Here is a 26721-nt window from a genome sequence, read left to right as displayed (position 1 = left end):
CATTCAATCATCCATGCACCTCTGATGCACTCATTCAATCATCCATGCACCTCTGATGAATGATGCACTCGTTCAATCATCCATGCACCTCTGATGCACGCATTCTAACATTCATTCGAGACTTAATCTATGTATCACTCATGCACTCATTCTAACATCCATATAGCACTCATGCACTCATTCAATAACCCATGCACCACTCATGCATTTATTCCAACATTCATACACCTCTGAAGCACTCATTTAATCACCCATGCACTTGTGATGCACTCATTCTAACCTCCAGGTAGCACTCAAGCACAAATTCAATCATCCTCTCATGCACTAATCCAAGTTGCAGGTCCTGCAGAATACTGCAGCCAGACTGGTCTTGAACCTGTCCCCGCGATCTCCCTCAGTGCCCTGTCTGAAGGCCCTACATTGGCTCCCAGTCAAAAAGAGGATACAGTTCAAACTCTGCTGTCTGGTACATAAGACCCTCAATAACAATGGACCGCAATACCTAGACAAAAAACTAACAATGCACCCACCCGTAAGAACCCTTTGGTCCTCTAGCAAACACCTCCTAACAGTACCTAAAGTCTGCACTATTAGAAACACTAGCAGTTCCTTTTCCAAAATTTCACCGGAAACCTGGAACAAACTGCCTCCACTTCTCCACTTACAAACCGATCACAAGAAATTTGACAGATCCCTCAAAACTTGGCTATTTTAGCACAACCCACCTGCTCTGCTTGATTTCTCTGTCTGAGTATTAGTTAGCGCTATGAGACCTATGAGTGATAGTGGCACTTAATAAATACAAAATACAAATTATGAACTCATTCAATCATCCATACACCACTCATGCATGCATTCAATCATCCATTGACCATCCATGCAGTCATTCAACCATCCATGCGACACTCATGCAGTAATTTAATCATCCATGCACCACTCATGCACTGATTCAATCACATATGCACTGCTCATGCAGTCATTCAATCACCCATACATCGTTCCTGCAGTCATTTGATCATCCATGCATCACTCAGCACTCACTCATTTACTTATCAATGTACTACTCATGCACTCATTCTAACATCCATGCACCTCTCAAAAACTCATTTAATTATACATTCACACAGCTACTCCCATCATTCAGCCATACAGCATACTTTAACTTCTTTTAACCATACAAGGCAGTTCTAACAAGAACCTTTTTTTGTATACATTTGTTTCTTTTTTGTGTTTTTTGCACATTTTTTATTTTTTGGGGCGTTTGTTGTAGAAAAAAACTACAAACAAGGTAGGAAAAATTAAAAGAAGCAGCAGAAACAAGCTGCACAAAGTAAGGATTGAAAAATACAAAATTAACATTTGTGCTGCTTTGCTGCATCTCTCATAGCTACAATTGCCTGCTCTCCTGCAGCGACTATGGTGGTACAGTCCATGCAGTACAATGCCATACGATGGAATTCTGGAACCAGGTCTACATGACAGTTCTCAATTTAAGATGGGACTTTTTTGCCCCGTTACAGGTGCTGCAGCTGAAGATGATGATGGTCTTGCAGCTTTTCGGTCTTTCTTTGCCCTTTTCAAAGCATTATTATGGTACGTTTTAAGATCGTACAACATAGAAGTTGTACCACAGGAGTTTTTCTTGTTGGAAACTCTTGATAATGTTTTCTTGCATAGGGAGTACTTTACAAACCTCACAACCGAATTAGACTCTCCAGACGGTATACTGAAGAACTCTAGTGCAATGCTGGCTTTCTTCTGTTGAGGTTCTTCATCTATTAGATCTTCTCCCTCCACCTCCTTAATGTCCCGCTCTGCCTCCTGTTGCAGCTGGTGATCCTCTGCACCTCCTGTTGCCATTTTATATTTGAAAATTCAAAAAACAGCCAAGCTCGAATCAGAGTGCTGCAGTGCAGACACATCTGCTTAGAATGATTCCACAATGAATGGAACATTCAAGAAAAAAAATGTGGGTGGGGACTTCCTATTAATATAGTTGAAAACTGTTTAATCCCACCATATCACTTTCTTTTCAGGTCACATGATCTTCGCGACTACGTACGTAATCAAGAACTCCGAAAAGGATTATAAATCTAGGTTTGAGTAACGTAAATACAAGAGCATAACTTTAAAGCTCTGGTTTATAAGTACCTACTGTCACACTTACTCTAAATTATGTACATATACATTTTTACACTTTTCAAAAACATGCGATCGTCACGATTATGAAGAGTTGCCGCAAAATTAGGAAAATTGATTACTCTAGTTTTAAGCTAAATAAGTACGTAGGGCTAGAAAAATCACTTTGTGAGCAATAAATATGTATTTAAGTCTTGCTTTCTTGTCACATTTGCTCTGCTTTCAGAGACTGCTCAAAAGTCAGTTTGTGTTTCTACTTGCCACAAACACACCACTACTGCCAAACATCCTTTAGAGTCTGTCTATATATATATTTTACACTTTGTAATTAACACGTGCTCTTTGTGACAACCATTGTCATTGCGACGCCTGGTTTCACCGGGAAAGCAGACAATAGTCTTTGGAGACTATTTTTCTGGAAACTCATTCCAAAAATATAAGTTTAAATAATACACTAATCCCCCGCGCATGGCCAAGGGCAGCAGAGAGCAGGCGGTTAGCTTACGTATAAAATATTGCTTTACGTTAAAAAAAGTAGAAAATCACTGGAAAAACTAAAGCATTACAGTTGGATGCAATAAAAGATCAGTATTTTATTTAAAAAAAAACTTAGAACCTCAGTGATGTCATCAGTGAAGTCATTTGAGATGTCACAGGTGATGCCATAAATGATGTCATAGAACATGTCATGAGTGATGTAATATGTGCAGTTATAAGAAGTGCATGGCTGGGGCCCAAGTTATAGTTAGGCTGGTGTTGTAAAGATAGCATCCCGCCATGTCTTTACTCACGTCCAGTAAAGGTTATAGTTATATATGTAACCTAGTATATTGCCTAACAAAACTGTGTTTACACATCCTCCAACAGGATGGTTTATCTTGTGCCCCACTTCTCATTAATAAAGTTAATAAAGATGGAACTGCTAGTTTTGTTTCGCAAGCAAGAGTTTCTGACTCTTTGCAGAAATGGCTTGAGCCGCAGATATATCAGTTTGGCGCAAGAAAGTTTTGAAGTGACAACTTTTGTATGTTGCTGACCAAAAATAAAATATGCATATAAGACTCCCTGACCTCCATAGACACTTTGGTGGTCATGATGCCTATGGGGGCTGGGAGAAAATCCTTGAATATGAGGCAATCGGAGGTGATGTTTTGATCCTTCCACCACACTAGAGCTTTTTTCAGAAACTGCGTTGTGCGGTATGTGTTGTCCTAGGAAACTCCAACTTGAATCTACAGTGCCTCTTGATCTTCTTGAGGGGTCAACTTCTGAAGTTCACAAAACAGAATCACTGAGATATATGATGGACAGAAGAGACTTGTACTTGTGTACCATATTGTGCTGATCCATTAAAAGTGTTTATAACTGTGCAAAGATTGTTTAAACTCACTTCTGCAACAGTAATGCTCTGTCAAAATCGACATGAAGGAAGTCCCCCGAGGAAATGAAGGTTTTACGTCGGAGACAGTACTGTTGATACCTGTTGAGGATATGGCCATCCTTAGCACTACTGGGGCCATATTACATATTGGCATTGTTTGTGCCCGGCGCACCTTTGAAAACGTGCACCGGGCACAAACAATGCCAATGCCCCCCATTATGGTGACTGCGCTGCCCCCAGGGGAGCACATTCATGTGAAAACACTGAGCAGCAGCTTTGTGTTTGCACAGTGCAGGCGGCATCTGCCTTCACTTTCAAAGGGGATTAGATATCCCCTTTCAGGAGGCTGCAGTCATTGACAGCACCCGCCTGCAAGGGGATGTCTGGGAGGTCCATGGGACCCCCTTTACCCGCTGCAGAGGGCAGCTGTCAGGAGGCGCACTGACTGTGCACCACCTTTTAAATGACGCACTGTCAGTGCGCCTTCTAAGGGCTGCTTTGACTCTGCACCCACGTCTGCATTATGGCACGGACGCAGAGCCAAAGGAATTTCCTCATTTACATAGTGCACGCCCCAATGCAAATGAGGGAACGCCCTCTGAAGTTAGTGCTGGTGCTATAAGTGGCCCAGCACTATTGGTATTATAGAAGGGTACCCACAAGTGTCTGCTTCCCCTTCTATAATACCAAAGTGCTGCGGGGGCATGCAAAGCGGGCGCAAATGCCCGTTGTGGCCCTGGAGCGCCTTCTGTAACACGGCCCCTGGTGTTTATGAAACAGGAACAGATGAAAATGGTAAACTGCCCAAATTAATGGCCGAAAACTCTTGCCAACTGGCACCAAAAAAAGGTTGCGGTCTCCAAAAAATAAGAGTTCCCAGTGACCTAGCATTCTCCATCTCTACCTTTATTTGCCATAGAGCAACAGTGACCAGCTGGCCAAATAACGACTTGCCAATGAAAGTCATGTCAAGTACTCTGATCCTCACCTTTTACCAGAAAGAGTTGCTCCTGAGATGTCCTAACTCTTCTTGTGCTTCTTTTTTTCTACAGGCAGGATGTCCTTAAAAGAAGCAATGTCAGGATGCATCTGCCTACCATAGCAATTAGTACAGCCAGAGGTTGCAGCCATACCTATCACTCTCTATCCAAATGTGTCCATCTTATAGCCTTGTGGTTGACATATGACAGCTTTAAAGTATCCTGTTGAGAGGCTGGAATATTTTCCGCTGTTTTACATTTTTTTGCTCCAGTTGAGAGAGAACCACTCCTACAGTGGTCGGAGCTTGTATACTCTTCTTACCCTTTTCACAGATCTGGTACATGATGAGTAAGGCATTGATTAACTTGTTGATTCTACACTGAAACAGTGTATCAAACACTCCTGTCTTCCATGCCCCACTTGAGTAAAACAGAGAATACCTCTATAACTAGGAGGCAAACTGAAAGATGAAGGTATTAACTCACCTCATGCAATTCATCATAAACAGTGTAGGTGATTTCACCTTCCTCACTCCTCTCATTCTACTTCCTCCTCAGAAGCATCTTGGCCTGCCTTAAAAGATGACAACTGAGGGGACAGATGGGGTGGCAAAGAGGAGAGGGTATGTCATTGGCACTGTAGTGGCTGGGGCAGATTACAGAACCTTGCTTTAAACGCCATAGTTAGGCAAAACACTCCACCCAGACCTAAACAATTGACTGCTATCATTAATATGCTTTCCCCTCATCATAAGTACATTTCAGCTCTGTGTCTATGTGATATTTAAACTCTTGCCACTATGTAAGACTGGAAACAGCACTTCACCATCATTATACTTCACCATCATTATATTAATGGATGCCTTCGTCCTTGGCCTATGGAAGAAGATCAAGAGTTGCCAGGGCTGTGACATCACAATCTGCTCTGCTATAGGAGTACCTTTCTCCACTTTTGGAATCTGGGTAGGTAGCTCAATGCTCACTTTACTAGTCTACACATGTTTAGTGACAGACACTCCAGTAGTAGTGGTAAGAGCTAAGGAAGTCACTTGCTCTCTTGCAGGTTTTTGTTGTTGTTGAGGTTTTTGAAAGGGCTGCCAATGAAAGGTTTGCTTCAACAGAGTGGTCATCAAATGTTAGATGAACAACAAGGATGGAGGAGGCAGCTGGGCAACTAACAGGCTTAAGACAGTATCCCAGTTCTTGACAGGACAGTCCTCACTGGGCCAGGCTCATCAAAAGGACAACGCAAAGTGTCGACAAACGGAGCAGATATACACACAGTTATAGGAGAAGTATGAGGAGGGTCACTGAAGCTTGCAACACTAAAGTCATTGTCATCTGCAATATAAAGGATGATTTAGCCTTGGTGGTTAAAGTTGATTACAATTTTAGTGGAAACTTAAGCCTTTTGTCTGAATAGGAATTGTTTTGTCACTTTCTGGGATGAATTCTTAGCACAGGAGGACAGTTCCTCTGATTAGGCAGCTATTTCAGGCCTAGTAGTTTTAGGGAAAACCAATTCAGGATGCATTATTTCAGTGCATTTTGTGGGATAAGGAATGGGTACTTTCCATAGATTCTTCCCCAAAGAAGTAGCATACTTTGATGGGGCATCCCTAAAGAGTACATTAGTCATCTCTTTGTGTCTTCCAGTTCTTTCAAAGTGGACACCCTTCAGATTTTGTAGTTCTTAATCTTATGATGCAGCTAGAGGCAGAACAAACACTCTGTATGATAATTATCTAAATATATATTTTTCTGGCCACAGAGAACAATGCCACAGCTGCCTTATCTTTGGGGGACTGAGCAACTGAAACAAATTTCCCTGGCCAAAAGATTGTGTGAAAGAGCACTCAAGGACGAGGAACTTTAATTGTGTAGGGAAGACACCCCCAGAGAAAAACCTTTTTTTATTTAGTTGATGTCTAAACATAACTCATTTGTAGTAGAAAAGCATAGCTTTGATCGGACTCCTTACACACTCAACAGTGCTGGAAATCTAAGTTGTGGTGACTGGTGGGGGACTGGCATCCATAGGATGCTCACCTCACTGGCTTAAGTGTTAGCCCTTTACTAGAAGATTAAATGATTAGTGAGCAATGAACAATCACAGTTTATCTCCTGGCATGCAAATCGTGTTCAGTGCTGTTTAAAACTATCAGCACTCATACCTTCAAAAGAGAGAGTTATTAGTCATGTGAATCTATGAAAGATCCAATGTGGAGAACCATTTGTATGATTAAATAAAAAAACAAGTAAATGCATCTCACAAGATGTATTTCAAAGTGGATGGATAAAGAGGACGGCAATGTTAGCGATGGAAGAATCATGCTGTTAGCTTGACAATCAACAAATGGTCAATAAGTCTAAACAATTTTTTTAAAGACAGGTTCAGGTTCAAAAACAAGTTTATTTAGACAATTGTCCAAAAAACATTCTAAAAAAGTACACATTAATTAAAACCTTTAAATGAACCCCCTCCTCACCGCCCCATCCCCATTACATTTCATTTTTTTAAATTCAGTTTAACAGATCGTAAGAACCGAGCAATCCCAACTGCCACATCTAAATATTGTATCTCAGACAGTAACTCCACCGCCTTGTTCCAATGAAGAGCTTCATATTGAAAAAACAAAGGTCTTAAAAACTTGATCCGATTTGCAAGATAAAAAGCGCAGTCCATAAGAATATGCGTAATAGTGCATTTGGCTTTCAAAGGGCAGGGACAAAGACCACTATTATTTTGCACCCCTGTCTTATATGGGTGGAATGAATAGATTAGATTACATCCCACCCGAACCCTTAGGATTTCTTTTCTCAAACCTGGATCTGGTAACTGTGATAAGTAAGGGAAAACACAATCCTGGCCAAGTGAAGGTAACGAGAAGCTAATAGATTATTTCTTCTTTAAATATAATAGATCACATTGTTGTGACACCATAGCAGCAGATTCTCTCAATTCTCGTTTGCCTGGAAAAGTGAGCCAAGATGTGACTGTACTACAATTTAAATGGAGATTCTTCATTGCAGTCATTCTGGTTCTAACGGCCTTTGCCCACATCCTTTCGCTGCTTTGGCTCTCTTCCCAGCACAATCTGGATACTTTAGCCACCTCATCCTTCTCCGGCAGGGTGTCAAAGTATCTTAGAGCCCGAGTGGCGGCCGCCATGTTCGAAGATACTAGACTGAACTCTCTCCTTATGGCCTGGACCATGGTACATTGTGAAAGTGATATAAGTCTTTTAAGCACTACCCCTTCCAGCCTGTCCCATTCATAAGTTGGATCAAGAGAAAATATTTCTCCACCATTCAGGCCTATTGGTGGAATCCTCCCTTCATAGGCCTTTAACAATGGGAAATGAGATAGGCCCCCAAATCTACAATTGAATCCAGATAAACAGCTTGCCTGCAAAAGGGCCTTCTGCCTAGTGGCATCCCAATGCGCGCCCCAATTCAGATATTTCTTACAAGTTAAACCCAGGTATTTATACTGATCCACTTGTTCCACCACCTGAGAATCAAGATACCAGGAAACACTCTGCACTTTTTTCCCAAAAATCATAATTTTTGTCTTTTCCAGATAAATACGAAGCTTGTTCTGCTTACTGTAAGAGGCCAATGCGTTGAGTTTCCTCTGCAGACCAATTGGAGTGTAGTCCATTAATACCAAATCATCTGCATAGAGCAGGCAAGCAATATGCTGATCCCCACTTTTAGGTGAAAAATACTTTTATTGGGAAATAGCTGCTGGGAGGTCGGCCAAAAATAGACTAAAAAGTAGAAGTGTTAAAACGCACCCCTGACGCAGGCCATTGTCGATAGAGATTCTTTGGGACAACCGTCCTGACTTGTCTAACTCCACCTAAGCCCAATTGCCAGAGTGCAGGGATTGAATAGCCCCAATAAGGTGTAGTGGTAATTTCCAAGCGGCAAGTTTTCCCCATAAAATATCCCTGTCAACAGAATCAAAGGCTGTCCAGAAATCTACAAAACAACTGTACGTCTTTGATTTTCCTCCACTGCCTTTCGAGTAATAGCCCACAAAGCAGTGGTCTATGGTTGAATGACCCTCCCGAAAGCCCCCCTGTTCTAAAGGGATTCCCTTAGTTTCAGTGGCCCATTCTTCAAGTTTGGCTAAAATAATCTTGGAGAATATCTTTAATGAAATATCCAAGAGGCTTATAAGCCTATAATGCATTGGGTCTGTACCGCTCCCTTTTTTTAAAATCGGTTTGCACAATAGACCCCTTCCAGGTAAAGGGGTAAAGGCCAGACCCTGCAACCCAACTAAACAAGGGAGAGTAAATTAAGCCCACCAAACACTATTTGTTTTAATTATTACCGCCGGGACATTGTCAGGATCAGCGGCACAAGAGAGTTTTATTCTCTCAATAACTGCCTTAACTTCCTTCACTGAGAACCAGTTGGCTGGGAGGGTTTGCCCTTAGATGTGCCGAGGGCCATCTAAACCTAAAGGTCCGCTGTATAATTCCGTCAGGTGAGTGGCACACTGTGCTTCCGGTATCATACAGGTCAGAATCCCCCTACTTTGGCCATTAAACTCTTTGACCTTTGTCCTGAATTTTTGCTGATCATTTAATAGTATAATCTCCTGCATTTCCTACCACTTCCTATGTTAAAAAGCTACCTTTTTCGACTGCACAAGGGATTTATATTGGCATTTAAGTTTGACGAGCTCTTGGGTGGCTAGGGACCACTTACAGGAACCCACCGTCGCTGCTCAGCCAAACTTGCTCTGAACACCTTGCACTGGCTGCCCGTTCAGGAGAGAATACAATTCAAAGCACTCTGCACAACGTATAAAATCCTACATGGTATGGCCCCACCAATCTTACAAAATCTCATCTCACCTCACACCACCAAAAGAACGCTCCGATCCTCAAACTGTAACTTAGCTTCTGTTCCTAGAATCAAGAAAGCCCGTTCTGGCGGTCGACTGTTCTCATACAACGCCTCCAAACTATGGAACACTCTACCCCCAGACATCAGAGCCCAACCCACCCTCCTCTCATTCCGCAGAGCACTTAAGACCTGGCTGTTCCCATAAAGACTCCACTTACATCTGGTTCTTGTCATTTAGCGCTGGGACGCTCACGGGCAGCCATGCGCTCTACAAATCGGTTAAATAAATAAATAAAATAAATAGGGGAATGAAATGACACCTAGCACTCCTTGCTTTCTGTCTCACCAGTCGTTTAAACTTTTGGCAGTCCTGATCGAACCAGCCCAGGACACCCTTTGGGCGGGATTTTGCCTGTCCGCCCTTTCCACTTATTTTCACTAAAATGCAGCTCAAAACTCATTGCGCAATATTATTATACCACACAATTACATCAGCATGAGTAGGGAGGATAGGAACCGTCTCCTCTAACTGAAGGGTTGCTAATTGTTGAAGATGCATAGTGTCTAAACGTGTTGTGAGCCTGCGTGGGTAGGACATCTCTAAGGGAAACACTCTCTCAGGGGATACTGGCTGACACAAATCAAGAACTGCTGTGGTTGCCCAGTGGTCAGTGCCCTCATATTTTTCCACCTCAAAGCTCTTAAAGAGGCCAAAGTTCCAAAGGGTCGTGAATATATAATCAATATGGCCCAGAGAATGGCCCTGCCGAGATGTTGCTATTGCTAGTGAATCCTTTTTAGGTTTCGCCTGGCGATCCGCTGCGCAGCAGCGTTTTCACAGGCGAAATCTTTTGAGAATAGTATGTGGCTTGTGTCCCGCGTCTGTCTTCCATTGGCTAGCTCCATAAATGGAGGCTAGTGTTGTAAATTGAGGACTCCACAAATAGGTAAGTAAAGCAGGAGCTTTATTGCAGCACAGATGTAGGTAGGTCAGCCCCCAGTCCAACCAGAGCTCCAACTGCCAACAGGGCGAAGGAGCGTTCCAGAACTCAGAACTTAGGTAAGGATCTAGAGTGCTGGCCAGAGAAAGAAGCCAAGCACTGTACAACATATCTCCCCTCGTTGCAAGGAAAGAAAACACATGAAAAGGAAAACATACTAGTGCACATAGTCATTCAGGTACGTGGGAGGGCGACGAGAGCGAGAGCTCCTTAAACCAACGTCAGCCAAGGAAGAGGAGACAGATGCAGGAATAGAAGTAGAAACAAGCGAAGCAGGAGCAGAATTAACCACAGGGCCCCTATGATGTGTACGCAAAGAGGTAGAAGCATCACCACCACCCACCTCCCCCCGTTCAATTGGCAAGGGCATGGGCAGGGCAGAGTTACTAGAAGACAGTAAGTATCCATTACAACCATCATCATGAGCTGGGAGCAGATCATCAGAAGAAAAGTCTTTGCGTTTCTGGTAGAGGGCCACCCTCCGGTAATTCCAACTTTCACCGTTAGCCAGAACAATGAAGTGAGGGAAAACTCTCTTGACTTTGTAGGGACCCCTAAACTTACTGAGGCCTTTCGCAAATCTTCCTGGCTTAACTTTAACCAGGTCACCAACAGAAATGGGCAAGGAAATGCTGTCATGAATTGCAGGGACATCGCTATTAGAACTTTTCAACCATGCGGGGTTCAATTTGCCCACGGGCGTGCGACCACGCATAAGTTCAAAGGGAGACTTTTCACCACTCTTATGGGGTGTGGAGCGGTAAGCCCATACTAATTCCTGGACACGCTCTGTAGAGAAACAGCCAGATTCTACAAACATCTGAATTACACCCTTGACAAGGCGATTCACCCTTTCACATATGCCATTGCCTTGTGGATTGTAAAGACTGGTCTTCTGATGTCTGATACCACACTCATTCACAAAATCAGTCATCTTCAAAGACGTGAGTTGAGTCCCATTGTCTGAAATGAGAACAGAAGGGTATCCCTCATTGATAAAAGTGCTTTTCAGAAACTTTATGGTGGCATCAGTGGTGATTTCCTTTACAAAGTGTACACACAGCCATTTAGAGAAACAGTCGATTAAAACAATTGCAAAACGATAATCAATAGGCAGTTCATTCATAGGTCCTATAAAATCAATGCACACACTATGCCAGGGAGTATTTTCAAAAGCAATTTTTTGCGTAGACTGAGAGCCCAAGACTTTGAGGCGTTTCTCCCCTTCCTTGCAGAAACCACACCTCGTAACACAATCCACTGCATCATTGTCGATAGAGGGCCACCAAAAGTTCAGTTTAACGCGGCGTTGAGTGAGACTTTGACCCAAGTGCCCCTCATGAGCCAAGTCTAAAATCCTTTTCCTTAATGAAAAGGGAGGGACAAAACGGTCACCTCGCACCAACACATCTTTACCCTCCAAAGAAAGTTCGTCCAAGATCTTTAGAAAGGGTCTGACTGAAGGACCAACAGTACTTTCTCTCCTAGTACCATTGGAAATAAGACCGATGACAGCCTTCAAGGTCAAATCTTCAGCCATGCCTTTAGACCATTCATCACGAGAAAACGAACCACCGCCCACTGACAAAACATCCTCCATTACAGCAACCGCAAGATCATCAGACGGAATCCCAGAGTCGGAATCAGTGGAGGGAATGGGAAGTCTAGACAGACAGTCCGCTTGGACATTCCTCCACCCATGGACAAATTCGATCTCACACTGATAATCCTGCAAACGGGAAGCCAGTCTCGCCAATCTCGGGGAACCTTTACCAGCCCCTCCAGGAGCTAACACATTCAACAGGGGTTTGTGGTCTGTACGCAGGACAAACTTGTAACCCCATAGATAAGTTCGAAAGTAACTTGTTCCCCAGACTGCGGCAAGAGCCTCACGCTCTATTACCGAGTAGTTAGACTCAGAGGAGGACAGAGGTCTAGACGCGAAAGCAATGGTTCTCTCAGCGCTACCATGCCTTTGTAAGAGAACCGCACCAAGGCCAATGGCACTGGCATCAACCATGAGAATGGAAGACCGAGCAGTGTCAAAAGGGGTGAGAACATTGGCCGTATTAAGTTCTCCTTTGATAAGTCTAAAGCAGGATTCATGTTCAGGGGTCCAGTTAAATTTTACGCCTTTTTTTAGTAAGGATCTCAGGGAAGCAGTCTTGGATGAGAAGTCTCTTACGAATTTCGAGTAAAATTCTATCAAGCCCATAAAGGACCGAAGCTGATCCTTGTCAACTGGGGAGGTTGCTAACTCAATGGCTTCGAGTAAATTTTTCTTGGGTTTAATACCCTCTTCAGATAAACAAAATCCTAAATACTCAATTTCTCTCAATAGAAAAGCACACTTTTCTTTTCTTAGAGTCAACCCAGCCTCATCCACTCTGATTAACACATCCTGTAAAATTTTGTTGTGTTCCTGTAGGGAATTACCATAAATCAAGATATCGTCTTGAAAATATAGTACTTTATCAAGACCTTTAAAAACTTCAGAAACAAGTCTCTGGAATACGCTAGCAGCTGAAACTAGTCCAAAGGGTAGCCTGGTGAATTGAAATGTGCCCTCACTGGTGATAAAGGCAGTTAAATGCTTAGAGCTTTCGTCCAAACAAATTTGATGATAGGCATGTTTGAGGTCTAACTTACTGAAGAACCTTGCTCCTTTGAGGGTTGATACTAATTCTCCTATGTTGGGTAGGGGAAAGACATCTGCCACGACACATTTGTTGAGGGAACGTAGATCCACACAGAACCTGATCTTGTTGTCCGGTTTCTGCGAGATCACAACGGGCGAAACCCAAGGGGACGCCTCAATGGGTTCTATAATTCCCCCTTGAAGCATCTCTTCAAGAGTAGCCTTGACCTCATTTCGCAGGGCAAAGGGCACTCTCCTTACTTTGTGTTGTACAGGTGAGCTGCCGTCCTTGAGAACTATGCGATGTGAATAGCCAATGAGTTCACCCAACTCATCTCTAAAAACGTTTTTATATTTAGTTAAAATGACTTCTAAGGATGGAGTTTCAACAATAGAAATGGGGTTATCAGATCTAGGGTCAACCACAATGTGAAGATCATATTGGTGGTGACGGCCTAAGATTGCCGGACCATCAGCAGATATGTAAATCTTACCACACGCCAATCTTCCTTTGAAACCAATTTCAGCTTCGAAGTAACCCAGTATATCAATTTTCTCCCCCTGGTACCCAGATGGGAAAATGTCACACATTTTCAGCACTCTTTTACCCCACACACTTTTCATCAGAGAATTAGGAATTATAGTCCATTTTGAACCTGTATCTACCATGAGTGTAATGACCTTTCCATCAATTATAAAGTCATCCTTGAAAGGATTACCTCTCTGATTATCACATGTGCACACAGTGTCAGTCAGTACCAGGATTTTGTTGACATCACGTCTCAAATCATCACTTTCGTTCACAACTGTTACTCTCGCATTATTCCTGTTCCTACACATTTTAGCGAAATGTCCCGTCTTACCACACTTTAGACATTCTTTGTTGTTTGCATAACAAAATTTTCCATCAGAAGGATGGGAAAAGCTACCACACCTAGAACAAATTTTTTGATTATTCTTGGTAAAGGGAGTTTGTTGTATGTTCTTTTTCTGAAGGACATAACCTTTCTTCCTGACAATTGCGATGGCAGCAGCTTCATCGTCACTATTTTCGCTATGGATACTCTTATGAGAAATTTCTGCCACCTTAGTCTCCAAACCACCTTTCTGTAGTTCCCTCATACACTTTTCGCTTTCTTCCACAATCTTAGCAAGTTCTATAGCATCTTTTAAACTTGGATTCTTTGCTGCCCATAGACGTTCTTGTACTTTTCTATTATTGGCTTGAACAACTAGCTGGTCTCTGATTAGCTCGTCAGCCATCTGGCCAAAGTTACATTTGATAGATAACTCTCGCAATCTCGCCACGAATTCATCAATGCTCTCCTCAGGTAATTGTTTATTCTTATAAAATTTATATCTTTGGAGTATAAGATTTTCTTCTTTGCCAAAACGGGTCTCCAATCTTGTTATCGCTTCTTTAAATTCATCAAAGTCAGCTTGTGACCCTACAGGTAATACTTGAGGGAGATACCTAAATAAACGTTGCCCTTCTTTACCCAATGTGGTCATTAGTAATGCTTTTTTACGTTTGGGTGAATAATCCTCACCGTCCAGAGCCTCGATGTAATTATAAAACATTACTATCCAGTCTTCCCAAGCTATTTGAGGCATGCCAGGCTCTGACAGGAATTGAGGAGGAAGTGCAACATTGATGGCTTGAGTCATGTTCACGGCTCACAAAAGAGTAAAACAAGTAAACACTCCTATTTAAACAGAATAGAATAAAATTATAGGCTTACGGTTTATTATAAAGGAGAACTGAGGTGAAGAACCAATGTCAGCAAAGGGTAGATGCTTAGCGCTCATACACGAGCGTTTCCATGGAAATTCACAATATTCAATTAATCGTAGAATGGCCGAAAATGTCTTGCGTAAGACGTTTGTAATATTTACTATAGCGAGAGTTCATGCGCTAATGAAATGCGCTTCTTGAACGAGGTATTTCCAATAAAACGTAGGTTCGCTGTAGCGGTGCGTTCCAGTGACACTTTATTTTGCGTTTCAATGATGCAGCATCCGGTTATTGAGCAACCACTTCCGCCGTCTGTGTTACGCTGACGCAGACGCTGTCAGGATCTGCGCTCTAATGACGCTAACGTTGCTGCAGTTAATTTTCTGGTGGCGCGTGCTTGGATTAACGTTGCAGGCGCGCGTTGCTAAGCGACTCACCGCGGTGTTAACTCGGTTGAGATGACGTCACTTAGTGAACCAGAAGTCCTCCGATGATAATTAAATCGGACAAGAATACCTTTGGCATGCAGTCTTCTGCGTCCTCGTTCCTCGCTATCCACACGGGGTTCTTGAGGGGTTTCTGAGCCTACCGCACTGTGGGAGTTTCTTGAGGCTGCAGCAATACGTGGAGATGAAGTGGTTGGACACTCCACAAGTCCAAGTCGCCAAGTGTTGTAAATTGAGGACTCCACAAATAGGTAAGTAAAGCAGGAGCTTTAGTGCAGCACAGATGTAGGTAGGTCAGCCCCCAGTCCAACCAGAGCTCCAACTGCCAACAGGGCGAAGGAGCGTTCCAGAACTCAGAACTTAGGTAAGGATCTAGAGTGCTGGCCAGAGAAAGAAGCCAAGCACTGTACAACAGCTAGCCATTGGAAGAGAGAGGCGTCCGTCAAAGTGCGAGGCGATTCGTGGGCGCTACGTAGAATTTTTCTCATTCCGCCCCTTTGTGACGTCATTCCGGCGGTGGGCGGATGTTATTTTTTTTTTTGTCTCCGCATGTTTGTTTCATTTCCAACGTGTGCTTTGCAGGGGTGGGCTGCGCGATTTCGCTTTCCTTGAGTTGCTAGCAGGTAAGTGGCATATTTTAATACTTTTTTTATCCCGTTCCCGCCCGCCCTCCCGCTGTCCGTGAGCTCATTCCCGCCCCCCCACCCGCTGTCCGTGTGCCCGTTAACCCGCCCCCCCTCCCGCTGTCCGTGTGCCCGTTAACCCGCCCCCCCTCCCGCTGTCCGTGTGCCCGTTAACCCTCCCCCTCCCGCTGTCCGTGTGCCCGTTAACCCGCCCCCTCCCGCTGTCCGTGTTTTCATGACTCCTGCTGACTTTGATGCTCTGTGGATTGTTGTAGGCTGAACAGTGGAAGTGCTTCGACAGAGTTAATCTTCAACCCGCCCCCCTCCCGCTGTCCGTGTGCCCGTTAACCCGCCCCCCCTCCCGCTGTCCGTGTGCCCGCTAACCCGCCCCCCTCCCGCTGTCCGTGTTTTCATGACTCCTGCTGACTTTGATGCTCTGTGGATTGTTGTAGGCTGAACAGTGGAATTGCTTCGCCAGAGTTAGCCTTTAACCCGCCCTCCCTCCCGCTGTCCGTGTGCCCGTTAACCCGCCCCCTTCCGCTGTCCGTGTTTTCATGACTCCTGCTGACTTTGATGCTCTGTGGATTGTTTACTAGAATTGTTTTGTTAAGAATGTTCCATTGGAACTATTGCTTTGTGACATATGCGGCTGTTTGAAGTTGCATTAAAAGTTATATGCATAATGCTAGCCTCCGTGTCTTTAATGAAATCCAGATTCTCTGGTCATGTTAATAGGAGAATCACAATTGTTGTAGGCTGAACAGTGGAAGTGCTTCGACAGAGTTAGCCTTTAACCCGCCCCCACTCCCGCTGTCCGTGTGCCCGTTAACCCGCCCCCCTCCCGCTGTCCGTGTTTTCATGACTCCTGCTGACTTTGATGCTCTGTGGATTGTTGTAGGCTGAACAGTGGAAGTGCTTCGACAGAGTTAGCCTTTAACCCGCCCCCCCCTCCCGCTGTCCGTGTGCCCGTTAACCCGCCCCCCTCCCGCTGTCCGTGTTTTCATGACTCCTGCTGACTTTGATGCTCTGTGGATTGTTGTAGGCTGAACAGTGGAAGTGCTTCGACAGAGTTAGCCTTTAACCCGCCCCCCCTCCCGCTGTCCGTGTGCCCGTTAACCCGCCCCCCTTCCGCTGTCCGTGTTTTCATGACTCCTGCTGACTTTGATGCTCTGTGGATTGTTGTAGTCTGAACAGTGGAAGTGCTTCGACAGAGTTAGCCTTTAACCTGCCCCCCCCCTCCCTCTGTCTGTGTGCCCGTTAACCCGCCTCCCTCCCGCTGTCCGTGTTTTCATGACTCCTGCTGACTTTGATGCTCTGTGGATTGTTGTAGGCTGAACAGTGGAAGTGCTTCGACAGAGTTAGCCTTTAACCCGCCCCCCCTCCCGCTGTCCGTGTGCCCGTTAACCCACCCCCCCTCCCGCTGTCCGTGTGCCCGTTAACCCGCCCCCCCGCTGTCCGTGTGCCCGTCAACCTGCCCCCCCCTCCCGCTGTCCGTGTTTTCATGACTCCTGCTGACTTTGATGCTCTGTGGATTGTTGTAGGCTGAACAGTGGAAGTGCTTCGACAGAGTTAGCCTTTTTTCCCTCTGACAAACCACATATTCTTCGCAATCCTGGCACGGCAGCGGTCCTGGGTACCTGCCCAGGTGTGCTGATTGGCTGCCATGCTGGACCCTCGCCATCCCTCGCCTTCCCACCCTTACCTTCAAAGTAACCGTGTGCACCCCAGATCCCTCCGCCATCTTGTGCTCTATCAGTCAGCATACCTGTCTGGCTGTGTTCAGGCAGGATTCCTAGAGGTGGGTGCCAGGGAGGGGGCAGGCAGACCCTTTCTTTATACTTTTTGACTTTGAGACATTGACTTGGAAAATACTTTCCTGAGCGACACAGCCCTTGCTTGGGCTGCAGAAAAGAGGAGCTCGAAGCCTGAAAACGACTTGAGTAGAACAGTAAGTTTATTGTTTTCTTTTTTCTCCTGCAAGGCCAGTTTGGTTGGACCCAGCCTTTAGTATTGTTCATTCTCTCATGTAGTTTCATCGCTCATGTGATTGGTTTCTGAAGGGTCGTGCTGTGCAAGAGGGCGCTCTGGATGTGAGTGTGCGGTTTTCTGTTGTTGCTTTTCCCTCCCTTGTACTCTGTTCATTGTTGGTGGGTTTTTGTGTTTTTATGCTCCATGCACTGGGCTGGAAGTCACGCCATGCACCAGAGCTGTGCTCAGGTTCCTGAGATCCATAGCACCTCACACATCTGGGAGCACTACGAGGGGGATGTGTCTGGCCTGTGCAGGATTTCACAACATATTCTGATATCCCTGGATGTGCAGAGGTTCGTCAGTGTGGGGAAACTCCTCTGAAACACTGTGAATCAATTGCTATGATGCTTTTTCTACTCGGGTACAATAAGTGTAAACAGGCCGCCAGGCAATGGTAGGAAATCTGCTGTTGAGTCTGCCTTTTCTGTGCGGTCACCCCAGATTTTTCACCTTTATCGTGCTCCTATGGGTGCTGATCTAATCACTGTGTCCATTTTGTCACACTGTTGTTCAGTGCCACTGTGCGCGTGCTCTGGTTCTAAAATGGGTGTGTGTGTGTGTGTGGCTGGCTCTGAGTGTGTGTGTGTGTGGCTGGCTCTGGGTGTGTGGCTCTGTGTGTGTGTGTGTGGTAGTAATTGCTGTCTACTAAGCTCGTCCATAGGGTACAATAGGTCTCACATTTACGAGAGATTAAGCTAATGGCAATGTAAATGACAATGCCATTTATGTATCTGTTTTCAAAACCAACACATAAATACAAATGTTGTCATTTATAATGTCAATAGCTCAAACTTTTCCAAAGGCGAAACCATTGCATTGTAAATGCTTGTTAAAATGTCCATTTAAGTAAATCAGACCATGACTTGCCAGCCTTTCACTCAGTACTTTGGCCTCTTTTTTGATGGTACCTGCAGGAAACTGTGCTAAGGGAATGTTGTAGGAATCCAACACTTCCTCTAAGTGTTGGTCTAGCTGTACAGAAAAATAAACTAGCATTTACATCCCCTGCCGTTATTATCACTGCTTCCGGGTATTTTGCCACCAAATGCTGGAAAGGGGATTCAAATAATTCCAGCCAGTGATTCATTTGGCGATGGTCTTCTTTATGAATATAAACATTTATAAGCAAAAAATAACTGAGGACATTTTTGCCCTTAACCATTTCCACAACAGATAACTGCAGACCACTTGAACCGTTTATGACCTCCAATGGCCTCTTAATCACCTTGGTCGATATTAATGTTAGTAGACCTGCAGATGCTCCCCCAGTACCCCGGAAATTACCTTTGATATTCAGGGTCATAAAGCCTTCATCTGACTGGTCCTCTTTTAGCCAAGACTCCTGAAGGAATACCAGATGAAAGGGTTTCAAACATTCTTCCAATTCGCCGCTGTTCCTCAAGCGTTCAAACCCATGGATATTCCAACTTAGGATTCTTAGATTTTGAGAGGACTCCTCATTCTAGAGTAAGGTGGGCCTAATATTCCCATCTCCTTCCTCCGGTAGGTGTCGCAATGGGGAAAACCTTTTACTTTGAGGCCATACTAAAGACAGTATTTTTAAAACCAGCACATAAAATATTAATCAACTGCATTCAAAATAAGGTTCCAAAGCAAATGGATTAGAATTAACATTTGTCAAATTCATCTACCAGCAACTGTTGACACTGTGAAGCCAACAAGTGATTCAAGAGACAACGCACAACTTATACTACAACAGATTATGACTGTAATTGTGATCAAAGGGTATCTCACCACACAAAATGTGATCCTCGTCTGACCCATCCTGACAATCTGAGTCGCCGTCACACACCCATCTTTGTGGAACACAGTGGTTGTCATGGCAACGGAAGCTAAATTCATCACATGTATGATAGTGTGCTAAAAGAAAGAAAACAGTTTTTAACTCTACAGCCACTCTCATCGCTGACTTTAGCTTTTGGCTTACTAGATGGAACATATTAGCCAATTTAATTAACTAAATATAAGGAGGCAGCTAGTTCCTAAAACTGAGAGCACAAGAAAGGAGGTTTATTAAAAATACAGACTAGGTGAAGGACACAGTGCTACCAAAACGTTCCATCAATCTGGAAATCAAGATGATACGTGTAGTAAAAAAACTAAATATGATCTAAACTAGAAGTGTTTTTAGAATGCCTGGCCACTACCAACGAATTAACAAAAATTGATCAGTGTGTGACTGTAAACAAAAACAAAACATAAAAATGGACTCATGAAATCTACTTTAATTAGTGGTTCAAAAACATTCATTTTATTAGTGTGATTTTAGGTAATCTGAGACTTTGCCACAATCATTAAGGTACAGCTGAGCTACTAACTATGTAAGAATTTTGAAAGAGAGATGTACAAAATGCCCCCTTAGCACTGTCGCATGCAGCCAAAAATCACAGAATACTGAAATCCCCTCAACAGACACACACATACACACAGACAACATACCTCCATTACTAATGAACACCAACAAAACAGTAAACCAGGCTACAAACAACTGTTGGATGGACATCAATCACAGCCAGTACAATATCTGGGCTATACTAACAGTAACACATTATAATCCAACTCAACAAGTTATTTAATTCTTACTCTTTGTGCGCAGGATGCTTTTAAGTGGTCAAAAAGTGGTGTGATGCACAACGAGAATATTTTGGAAATAGTCTTCATGATCATGGAATCATGAAAGCATTCTGATGCCGATGCCTCAAAATAGTCTGGCGCCAACTTATGACACTATACAAAGTACCTGTGGTCAGCGAGCCGCAGGCTCTGATAAACATATACATTGCATAGTTCTGAAGTGAAATGGAAAGGAAGATAAGCAGTTACAGTAAGTAGGTTTTACTTTTATTTATATTCTGCAATAATACAAGGGTGGACGTGTGATGTGATGTATACTATTACTGCTTGGGGGGTATGCTGTAAAGTGCAGTCACATGCAAAGTTTGAAAAGTTGATAGAAAATAATTATTTGATCAAACTTTATATCTGCCTCGAGGAGGTGTAGGTTTTTGGCACGGAATCTGGTCTACTTTGTTCAGTAAGTGCACTGCATTGAAAACCGTGTGTGGTTACATGGGAATGCCCATGTACAACCCATGGAATATCCCCTTACCCCAAAGTAGACTACTTTGCACAATGTCAGGCAACTTTCCCCTGCCAATTAGAATTTGTTTTGGAAAGTAAATCCTGACAACACTATGCTCGAGCTTTGCACGACAAGTGTGATGCGACCCTAGTGACATGTTTTAGTACATTTCCATCAAAATAGTTTTGCACATTTTGTGGCAGCCTACCTTATACTGTGCAATACATTCTTTAATCTTACCTACAGATTCACAATGTCTTCTCTCCTGGGCTGGGACCTCAGATCTTTAAACAGACAAGTCATTAATTCCCACTGCGCCAGCAAGTTATACACAGATATCTGAAGAAATCATTTTAAAATAAGTTTACCTACCTGAACAATGCATTTCCCACTAAATAGTTTATCTTGCATTTATGTTTCATTTAAGGTGCTTGCATTATATTTTACATATAGTTAGGGCCACTAGAATTATGTGGTGGGTAGACTCAATTTTGTGGCAGGGCAAACTAAATTATGCAGCAATAAAAGGCATGGGATCACAAGAATAGAGGGTGGGTTTGATGCCAGATTTTCCAGGTTACTATGCAATTCAGCCACTAGATGGGTATTTACTTCTGACAAAGAGATAAGAGCTCTTCACAAGAGACTGCCTACATAACACTTCTTTTCGGCACAGGGAGATTTGCCGGAATTCACAAGTTGCAGAGCCAAGGCCAGGATTCAAACCGGTTTCCCCATGTTACATGGATGTCAGCTGTAGCTGTGAGGTCACATTGCCTCCTGCAAAACTTTGGCGCGTTTTGGACTCTAGGTTGCATCAGGACCTCAAGCTGAGCCAGAGGAAGTCACCTTGCTTGAGCCTTCCTCAAGCTTTCAGTGGCTTGCCAACCTCTACATTAAGTCTGGTTAAATTGTGGGACTTGTAGTTGTGCATCTATGAATGCAGAAAACAGAACTAAGAGCAAATTATAAAACTAGGACTTAAGTGTAAATATGGGCCTACAAGACAGAATGGAAGGTGGTGGAGAGAGGCACAAGGATACATAAAAAGTGCCTTTGACAATATGGAACTAAAAAAATAAATAACATATGGCCTTTTTTTCAATTAGATATAGCCTCAATGTTTTACCAAATTCTGTTATAATTCAAATGAAAATAGTGCAAACGTGTTTGCATTAAATAACCCTTCTTGTTTTAAAAATTTGCATTTAAGCTAAAGAGAAATCTCTTGAGCTTGGCATCAGTTGAGTGTCTTCTCAGACATAAGGGTGGAGCATTAGGATTTTCAAGGATCAGAAGATTTGGTGAGACCCAAAGAACAGGAAGCACCAACCTCTAGTTCCTGGTACACATGCAGTGGCACTAGCATGAGAGTGTTGTGTCACCTGATTGACCGCTAACACCACTGATCCCTACAGCGAGAGTTGAGCCTGCACAGTCTACATTCATCCTACAGTGGTGAAACCCAAAGACACAAAGCTACTGGGGGTAAAGACATGTTAGACTAAGCTGAACATTTACTGGGCAGATAGACCCCGTGATGCCTGTGACTTCTACTCTAGAGGAACACCTGCGTAAAATTGAACAAATATTGCAAGTCCTTAGGGACTCGAAAAAGCCTTGGAGGTGAAGCTAGATGTGGTGGCATTTGATGTGGGGGTTCGGAGAGTGGACCATAGGAGGCCTATCGGCTGTTTAGAGAACACCAAATCATACCTCACATCATTGCGACCTACAGCACAAGTTACTTACCTTCGGTAACGATATATCTGTAAGAAACAGTAGTTAGTGTTAGATTCCTTACCTTAGAATATCCCCAGGCATCAGGCTGGATCCGGAAAGTTTTCATCAGCAGTACCCTTCCGCGTCGGTAGGCGCCGTCTGCGGATCTGCGTCCGTCATCGGTGCCGTGATCGCCAGGATGATGCCGTCAGAGTACTTAGACGCCACCCTCGCGCACTGACATCAGTTCTGTACATAGCTTTCCGCGCTAGGAACGCAGAGCCATGATAGAAACAGACACTGGTGCCGTAAAACTAGGGCCCTGAAAGGGATGTCCTTAACCCTAGATATCGGTTCGCAGAACTGGGAGGATGGGTGGTGCGGTAGGGAATCTAACACGAACTACTGTTTCTTACAGATATATCGTTACCGAAGGTAAGTAACTTGTGCATCTGAAAGAAACAGGTTAGTGTTAGATTCCTTACCTTAGAATAGATACCCCAGCAATACCAGCCCCGGTGGTGGATCTGCGAACCAAGATCACACCAGAAAGTCCCGGAGAACGTAACGGCCAAAAAAGCTATCTCTCCGGACTTGGCTGTCCAGGCAGGAGTGCTTAGCAAACGTGTGCAGTGAGGCCCACGTAGCTGCCTGACAGATGTCCTGCAAGGGGACTCCCCGACCCAGGGCAGTAGTAGCCGCCGTGGCACGAGTGGATGGGCGTGTAGCCCCACAGGAGGCTCCTTTTTCGCCAAGGAGTAGCAAACCTTGATGCACAAAACGACCCACCAAGAGATGGTCCACTTGTGCACCACCCGTCCCTTCTTAGCGCCCACGTAACTAACAAATAGCTGGTCGTCCACCCGGAACTGGCGTGTGCGGTCTAGATAGAAGAAGAGCGCACATTTTGGGTCTAGACGGTGGAGCCTCTCTTCCTCTTTCGAGGGAAGTGGAGGCAGAAAGAAGGTGGGCAAGGTGATGGACTGCCCGATATAAAAGGCTGTAACCACCTTGGGCAGGAAAGAAGGACGAGTCCTCAGAACAACCTTGTCCGGATGGACAGAGAGGAAAGGAGGTTTAGAAGATAGAGCCTGGAGCTCACTCACTCTCCTGGCAGAAGTGATGGCATACAGGAATGCAGTTTTAAGAGTCAGAAGACGTAGAGGACAGTTATGAAGTGGCTCAAAGGGAGCGCACATCAGATAAGTCAGTACAAGGTTTAAGTCCCACTGAGGCATCACAAAAGGAACAGGAGGAAACATGTGTGTGATGCCTTTCAAGAATCTATTTACAACAGGGGACTTGAAAAGAGAAGGCTGATCAGAAAGCCTCAAGAAGGCTGAAATGGCCGAAAGGTAGCCCATGATAGTGCCCAGAGCAGATCCCAGATGGGCAAGAAAAAGAAGAAAGAGGAGACCTCTGAAAGGGGGGCAGAGCGTGGATCCACAGCCTTTGCTGTGCACCATGCCACAAATTTGTTCCACCTGCAGGCGTATAACGATTTTGTCGAGGGACGCCTGGCTGCCAGAATCACATCACAGACTTCAGGAGGCAAGTCAAATGGCCTCAACTGTCGCCGCTCAATCTCCACGCATGTAGGTGGAGACTGGACAGGTTCCGGTGGAGGACCGTGCCCTGCTTCTGCGACAGAAGGTCCTCCTGAAGAGGCAGACGAATCGGGGGATCGACTGACATGCTGAGTAGCTCGGGATACCAGTATCTTCGTGCCCAGTCCGGAGCCACAAGGATGACTTGGGCCCGGTCGCGCCTGATCTTCTTCAGCACTCTGGGCAGAAATGGTATAGGCGGAAAGGCATACAACAGACCGCATCTCCACTCGCGACGAAATGCGTCTCCAGCGAGTGCCGCCTTGGAAATTCCAATGCGCAGAACTGATGACATTGCATGTTCTCTTCTGTGGCGAAAAGATCTAACCGAGGCTCTCCCCACTGCTGAAAGACACCTTGTGCCACGTCCGAGTTCAGACGCCATTTATGATCCATCGTGCACAGACGGCTAAGTTCGTCCGCCCTGGCGTTCAGAGAATGTCAGCCATGTCCAGAGGTGCAGAGCCTCCTGACAAAGGGTCCACGACCCCACCCCACCCTGTTTGTTGCAGTACCACATGGCGGTGGGGTTGTCCGTGAACACCTGCAATACACTTCCCCAGACAGAGGGAAGGAGTGCCTTCAGTGCAAGCCGGATCGCCCACAGCTCCAGAAGGTTGATATGGAGCCGGGACTCTGCCGGAGACCAGAGGCCTCTGAACTCCCCCTCTCCCATGTGGCCCCCCATCCCAGGAGGGATGCATCCATCACTAGGACATGCTCCGGTTGGGTTAGGGAGAGGGATCTGCCGTCGACGCAATCGCGGGCCGTGAGCCACCACTGCAACTGTCTCGCAGTGCCCTCCGAGATCAGGACGTGGTCAGACAGGTTGCCCTGATGCTGTGCCCACTGAAACTTCAGGTCCCACTGCAGAGCCCGCATCCGTCACCTGGTGTGATGCACCAGTAGGATGCAGGAGGCCATCAGCCCCAGGAGCCGCAGCGTCAACCTGACCGAGACCTGGGATAAAGGCTCAAAGATCGGAATCAGAGCCTGAATATCCCAAACCCGCCGCTCGGGAGGATAAACCCGAAACTGTGCCGAGTCCAGAACCGCTCCGATGAAGAGGAGCTTCTGGGAGGGGCACAGGTGTGACTTCGGTACGTTGATGGAGAACCCCAGCAGGTGCAGGAGGTTGGCCGTAGTCTGGAGGTGGGAGACGACAGTCTGGGGCGAGCCAGCCTTCAACAACCAGTCGTGGAGATAGGGGAAGAATGAAACCCCTGATCTGTGCAGATGAGCTGCGACCACTGCCATCACTTTCATGAACACCCGAGGGGTGCTGGTAAGGCCGAAGGGAGCACGGTAAACTGAAAGTGCTCGTGGCCTACAGTGAACCACAGGTAGCGCCGGTGGGCCGGCAGGACAGGGATGTGGAAATAAGCGTCCTGCAAGTGCAAGTCCAACACCACCATCCAGCCTCCAGAGTCTCGGGCAGCTAAGACCTGAGCCAATGTCAGCATCTTGAACTTCTCCTTCCGGAGGAAGCCGTTGAAGCTCCGGAGGTCCAAGATAGGGCGCAGGCCTCCTTTGCCCTTCTTGGGAACCAGAAAGTAGTGGGAACAACAACCACACCCTACTTCTGGCCCAGGAATGCGCTCGACGGCCCCCTTGGCCAAGAGGGCTGTAACTTCCACTTGCAGAAGTTGCAAGTGTTCCCCCGACATGCGGTGGTATTGCGGTGGCATGGCTGGAGGTGTCGCCTCAAAAGGGAGGGAGTAGCCCCTTCGGACGCTTTGCAGCACCCACCTGTCTGACGTGATGGTACGCCAGTGCAGGAGGTGATGGCGAACCCTGCACCTCACTGGCGTCGAATGAGCCTGAAATGCCAGACTAGGAAGGCTTAGAGGCAGATGCTGCGGGGGCAGATGTGGAATGACCCTGCCATTGTCCCCTGGCACCGCCACGGCGGTAACCACCTCTGCGACCACATTGAGACTGGTTCTGCGGCCTGTGGCTGGTGGACGTGTGGGGTCACCCTTTCCTTGGCCACGAAAGGGGCATAAAGCGGAAGTTTGCTGGCGCTGGCCCAGGCCCAAGGACTTGGCCGTAGCCCTGGGGTCCTTAAAATGCTCTAGCGCCCTATCCGCTTTGTCGCCAAAGAGGCGACGGCCATCGAAGAGCATGTCCATGAGCGTGGCCTGGACATCCCCCAAGAAGTTGACAGACCGCAGCCAGATGTGGTGACGAATCGCCACGGTCGTTAAATTCACTCTGCCCAGCGAGTCCGTGGTGTCAAGTCCACATCTAATCGAGTACCGTGCTGCATCCCGCCCCTTCGCCAGGGCTGGGGCGAGCTGTGTCTGGGCCTCCTCCGGACACTGTGGTAGCACCTCCGCAACCGTATACCACAGAGGCAGGCGGTGTTGACAGACCGCAGCCGCAAACTCAGAGAGAACAGTTTCTTCCCAAACTGATCATACCTTTTGGATTCCCGATCCGGCGGAGC

The 26721-nt window shown here is 45.5% G+C and overlaps 1 protein-coding gene across 1 annotated transcript in view; it reads right to left on the bottom strand.

Annotated features, from left to right (window-relative positions):
• SORL1 (sortilin related receptor 1) overlaps positions 1-26721 on the bottom strand; it is an 852839-nt gene that overhangs the window by 317631 nt on the left and 508487 nt on the right. The window contains exon 26 of the mRNA XM_078682321.1: positions 19596-19721. Coding sequence (XP_078538447.1) covers positions 19596-19721 — 126 coding nt within the window. The remainder of the gene's footprint in view (positions 1-19595; positions 19722-26721) is intronic.

Source organism: Lissotriton helveticus, chromosome 3_1 (assembly GCF_964261635.1).
Source record: "Lissotriton helveticus chromosome 3_1, aLisHel1.1, whole genome shotgun sequence".
NCBI lineage: Eukaryota > Metazoa > Chordata > Amphibia > Caudata > Salamandridae > Lissotriton > Lissotriton helveticus.
This window is presented reverse-complemented; position numbering and strand designations above follow the sequence as displayed.